This window comes from Argentina silus (genome assembly GCF_951799395.1).
Source record: "Argentina silus genome assembly, chromosome: 3".
Taxonomy (NCBI): Eukaryota; Metazoa; Chordata; class Actinopteri; order Argentiniformes; family Argentinidae; genus Argentina; species Argentina silus.
Window position 1 is genome coordinate 9,742,392 of NC_139657.1, and position 6,135 is coordinate 9,748,526.

The following is a 6,135-nucleotide window of genomic DNA, read 5'->3' on the forward strand; positions in this document are numbered from 1 at the left end:
CATTATTCCTATAACTAGGAATCCAACATTGCCTGGACTTGAAGTCACGTAACAATTCAGCCACCCCCACACCTCTGCAAATGCCAAGAGATCAGCCTGCTCGTGGGGGCGCAGTGTGTTCGGTGCAGGCAGCAGCCCGTCAGAGCCAGCTAGGCAGGCTAGGCAGGCAAGGCCCAGGGTCTGTGTGTGAACAAAGCAGAGAGAGAGAGCATCATGCTGTATATAATACATGATGTCCTTGGGCAGTGTGTCAGTAGGCTCCTGGTGCAACGTCTCATTATCTGTTCCGGTAATACAGAGGGAGACAGTCGTCTCAGCGGTCAGGGGGAGACGCTGCCCTGAACAGGAACTCCTCCTCCAGCTGTTAGCCCCACAACTACTGGAGTTCCACACAGCCTCCAACACAATCAATACCAACATGATATCAAACAACAGCACTGATACACTCTCCTGCCTCCCCAGTTAACCCCCATCTCTGTGGTTGCGAGGCAAGGCTTTCATGTTGTTTGCACACATTTAGGTCCTTGGGTTCTTTGTCTACACACTGAGGTGCCTAAAATGCTGCTGCTCGCTATGAATAAATGGTCCTATTACACCATGACCCCCCAGAAGTATCTGTTTTCTTATCTGTTATGCAACACAATGAAACACACTGTCCACATATTAAATGGAGATGATTGGAGTGCAGCAAAAAAAAAAAAGGTAAAGGAATTTTGTGGAGTTATGTTAGGGGTAGGTGAGGACGCTGCTTGTGGCAAATAAATACTGTATGCCTTGCACTCTGAGGAACCCAAACGGCCCTTGGCCACAGACTGAAACGTGTGTTCTGCAGTCAACCACAAGGCCTTTTTCAAAAGCGTGTGTGTGTGTGTGTGTGTGTGTGTGTGTGTGTGTGTGTGTGTGTGTGTGTGTGTGTGTGTGTGTGTGTGTGCATCTGCTGTCTGCAATACAGCATTCTCTATACCTTTGACGGGCCAATTTATCTATTTAGGTTAGATATCCATTGCACTGTCCATACAAGTCCACATCTTATTGATATGCCTCAGATTCAATTTGGTTCCTGGGGATCAATTGAAATAGCATCACAAGGTGCAATTTCACACACACACACACACACACACACACACACACACACACACACACACACACACACACACACGCACGCACACACACACAGAGGAAAATATGCAGGTCTGGATGACAGCTTTATTTATTAATGTGTTCTTGTTTTCACAGGCTTTAACAAATTTACCAAGAAGCTCCGTAACCCGTATGCCATTGACAATAATGAAATACTGGATTTCCTCAAGAGGGTGCCTTCTGATGTTCAAAAGGTAAGGGTTCAATTTTACATACAGATAGGAAGAGGGAATTCCCTGAAGATATCTGCATTATTTGCTCTTACAGAATTCCCAAGTGTCAGGGAAATATATCCTCTGGCTTTGTTTGATTATTAATGGACTCACGCCTTTAAAGCACCCCTGGCCCAATTATTTCTCGGTGTGGTTTGATGCCGTCGCCTGGGTGCCTGGATGGGGTCTACTCTGATCTGTCCTCAGCCATAACGCTCCAGCCTCGTCCCTGATTAGCAGTTTTGTCTCTCTGTGATAAAAGCGCTGTGGCGTCGGGGGCCAGTGATTGGCCAGGGGCCGGCGGAGGGGTCCCTGACGTCTCTGTCATGGCTGGTGTGCTCAGCTCTGACTCTGTCAGCTGAGAGACTCTGACGTGGCCCCCGTCACATCAGGGTGGAGGAGTCAATTAATGTAGTTGTGAGCCCCGGCCGTCCTGCTGGGTGCCATATGTGATCATATATTAGCCATGGCTGATATGTCATTTGCGGTTACATCACAGGGCTGAAGATGGCTGCCAGGGTGCTGTAACTGGTGCTGGGTGTTCATCCGCTCTCTGTTCTCTCACTGAGAACTGTGCGTGGGCAGGAAGTAGGGCACCACACAGAGCCTTCCTCTCCCAGGTACTCGACAGACAGTATTCAGCCAGAATACGTGACTGTCTGTATCGGGAAATACACTCTCACCCTGCTTTCCCTTTCTCTGCTGCCCCCTTGATGTGCTCCCTCTGTAAGCCAATGCCAAACGTTCACTGATGTTGTTGGAGGAAGCCTCTGTGACTGGGAGATTTGGCTGACTAAGTTGGCAAAAAAAAAGACGGTTATTTAAATTCACCATCCTTAACATGACTGCTCTCCAGTGGGATACATTGTTGAAGCTTTGAAAACGAATCGCACAAAATTCTGTGGAGACAATAGTTTTTTTTTTGCCTGGTTTACAGAAGAAAGTTATGTCCTGAATGATATGAAAACATAAACAGAACAAAACCAAACATTCGTATTGACTCATCATTACAGAAGTACAGAATAATCATGTTGCTCAACATCACATACATAAGACAATCATAACAATAGACCACAGATTGCTTTCCTTACCTTTGAACCTCAACCCAAGGATAGGTGTCGACACAAATGAACCACAAAGGCTGGAGACTGACTCCTGTCTGCTGCGAAAATGACTTGGCAATTAGTGCCTGTGCAAATCTACAAAGCCCCCCTCAAACCAGGACTTCTGACAGCAGCGTGTCTGTCCTAAAATAAGAAGCATCTGTCAGTTCTGAGGACAGTTTCATGTTCTGATGCAGACGGCAGTCACTTTGTTCCCTCAATCCAGCTCCCATTCTAATAATCAGGCCTCAGTAATTAGTATGGAGGCTCTACCTTGATTCAACAGAATAATGTTTATTGTTGTAGCAAAACAAAAATGCCTTGAAAGCAATTTTTGTAACAACTTGTGCTGTATTCATTTGGTCAAGTTTCTAAATGTTTTCCAACAATCAATCTGTTTCACATCATGGCTGTTTTCATTTCAGCTTTTTTTTCTTCGCCCTGTTACTTATACTGGAAACATGATGAGATATCACCATTTAATATGCTTGAATAATACATATGCATTATGTTTTATATTTGTGCTCGTTGTATTTCAGACACAAGTTAATAATCGAAACCAAAAGATCAGTAGCTTAATATTGATTCATCTCACAAATATGTTTAGATGTGAAGGCGTCTGTGGAAAACACGCGAGAGGAAACATTGAAACTTGAGACAATCTTTGATGTTCAGCCTCATAATTCTCCAAACACAACAGAGGAAAGAGAGGTGTAAGTTCAGATGTCAAAGTTTCACGTCTACTTTTTTAATGAAATCAAAGTCAACTTTGAGGTCCCGCGGAACCACGTATGAGTGAACATCCCATCGATGCCTGTTCCGACTCGAGCTCAAGGAACGCCTGTCTGAAGCTATTCTTAGTGTTGTACAAAGTTTTCTTACAAAAGGACACAACTTGGAATGAGCGATTATGCAGATTACAACTCCCTCGCTGGCAGGTCGTCTCAACAGTTGATGTCTGCTTCTAATATTGCGATTGTGGCGGAGGAGGGGGGCGTGTGCGGGTACGGAACCCTTGACTTCTCAAATCCTTCCTCCATGTGATTAATCCCCTCTGCTCCTGTGTTTAAAAAATGATTCATTACAGGCGAGCCCGCCTCGCTTTCCCCTGCACCAGCTCTCCTCAGGGGAGCCATTACTGTGCGCTCCACTGAGCTCGGATTACCTGCCTCTGACCAAACTCCTGTTTGTTTTTACAGGTGCAGTACGGCGAGCTGAGAGCGCCCGCCGCCCAAGGCCCGCCGCGGAGGAGAAGGTAAGCCCCGTGGACGTGCTGGATGAAAGGGCGGGCTCCTTTTGAAAATGGCACGGCCCGGTCCACACGATGACAACGCTCCAATGCTAGCAGAACCTGCAACCCCCGCACACCTCCACCCCCACCCTCCCACCCACCCCCACCCCCCTGCCCCCTGCTGCTGGGGTGCAGCCAGCCGCTCTCTCGCTTGTGTGTCTGCCACCGGCCCCCCCCCCCCGACAGGGTCTGTGCACTGTGCTGGCTAGAGGGGCAGCACATGGTGCTGTCAATCACAGAGCCTGGGGTAAAGAAATTAAGGAGCCGACAGGGCCAGCCTACGTCCAACGGTGCAATGTTGAAAAGGAGCGACTCTGAGCTACAGATTTTAGTTTACCTCAGGACCTCTGAAGATTTGCTTGTATTAACTGAGTTGTACATTTCTTTCTTTACAGTTTCATTGACTGTAAAACTCAGTGAAATATGCCTCTACGTAAAGTTTGGGCCTGCATAAACAAATCATAAACATGAAGCCACTTCAATATCTTATCTACATGTTGTATTTAATGGGCAATAGGGTAACTGTAATACTTTTGGCCTACTACTTTCCAACATGTTTGCTAAATCCAATTGTCACTTTGGTCTCACATTTAAACCTATATAACTCTCATACAGTATGCAATTGTAGTTTTATGTATGATCATAACATTTGTACTATGAAGTCTTTTGATATTCAAGATGTATATAAGAAGTATAATGTTTATATAATCCTTAATGCACTCCTCCTTAAACCTCCCATTGATTTGGCTCAGTTGCTGCCATCATCATCTTATAGAACATGACTTTCACTTTCTTCCGATTCATCACACTATAGACTTGTCTTGCTCATGTACAGGACCGTACTGTACTGTATATTAATACACTCTAGTCTTTAGTAGTAAGTGTCGAGTTTTACCAGTAACTGGGTATGTAAATCATTATGACGAATTGTGTTGCTGTAGCTATTATTGCTTATAGTAAGGTAAATTTATATATATATTTTTTTTTTTCTGGTTTCGTTTTGCATCTTGGTGTTTTCTTATCTCTGTGCATTCTGAAATAAAAAATATTGTGACATATTGTCAGATATTGAAGAACAAATACCATCTCAAACAGTTTGAGTTGTTGTTCCAGTTGTTGTTGTTTTTTCTCTAACTGCTCCGTACCGAGGATGGATTACAGCACTTCTCTCCTTGAATACACAGTAAACACATCTGATTACACAACACACCCATTGGAACAGAGCTCACACACTGGCCACCGCTGTGCCTTGGTTACCGAGCCCACATCAAAGCAGTGTGGGTCCGGCACTGTGGCTAATGCAGCGCTTTGTTGCTTTCTCACAATAACAGGGTCCACATGAGAGAGAGAGGGAGCTCATCTCTCAGAGAGAGCACTCTCCATCCTCAGCACTTAGTGCTTCACATTTCCATTAAAATCACCTCCACTGACTAATGGCTGCGCACACACACGCGCACGCACGCACGCGCACGCAGGCACGCAGGCACGCACGCACACACACATACACACACGCACACACACACACACGCACACACACACACACACACACACACACGCACACACACACACACACACACACACACACACACACACTGACTGTTCTGTCTTTCTCTCCATGAGGCGTAATCCTACTCCAGCAATTTATTAATATTATCTTCATATCTGAGATAATCCTCAATCTGAGAGTCTTTTACTATTTGCCTCAAGTTTTTCATAATGATTAGCCACATTTCAGACAGCCATTTACATTAATGTAATCATTTTGACAGCATTGTCTTGATACATAAATGGTTCTTTTTATAGATTTAGATTTGTTTTGTATCCTCATTCAGATAAAGTCCTCTCATGACATTTCCAGACACATGTAAACACATATTGCTAAAGATACTGTAGAGATACAATATTACACGATTTTGCAGCAAAGTTAAGTTAAGTTGAAGTGTTTTCTTAGTTCTGCTCCATAACAGACAGACAGGATGAATAAGGAAGTGAGTGAGTAATAGTCTTGTAAAAGTAGACCCATTGTTGGAGCTGAGTATGGGCCAGGGTTGAGCCCTGGACCCCAGTGTTGGGAGTTTGTTCTAACTGATTTGAGTGCTGAGCATCCCAGCCGGGCGCTCCCCCTCCTCTGCAGTAACACGCTGGTGAAAGAGCATCCGTCTGTGCTTTGTGAAGAGTTTGATTGGCTCAGGGGGACCTGGTGGAGCCCCGGGCTATCTCTTTTGACAGGCTGATAGAGACATCACTGGGTTCTCCCAGGAGCTGCCACCAGGGGTCCATTTCAAAGTGAGGGGGAGTGGAGGTGACCCTGAGCTTCTGACGAGCTAAATCCCACACACAAGCTGAAACCCTCCTGCATTCTAGGACTCCATTGGGGGTGGGGGTGGGG

At 45.4% G+C, this 6,135-nt stretch overlaps 1 protein-coding gene across 1 annotated transcript in view; it reads left to right on the top strand.

Moving 5' to 3' along the window:
* Positions 1-4,840, top strand: part of mctp2a (multiple C2 domains, transmembrane 2a) — a 38,178-nt gene extending 33,338 nt beyond the window's left edge. Inside the window, exons 22-23 of the mRNA XM_083667164.1 lie at positions 1,237-1,334; positions 3,655-4,840. Of these exons, the coding sequence (XP_083523290.1) occupies positions 1,237-1,334; positions 3,655-3,714 (158 nt within the window). The 3' untranslated portion in view covers positions 3,715-4,840. The remainder of the gene's footprint in view (positions 1-1,236; positions 1,335-3,654) is intronic.
* The last annotated feature ends 1,295 nt before the right edge of the window (positions 4,841-6,135 follow it).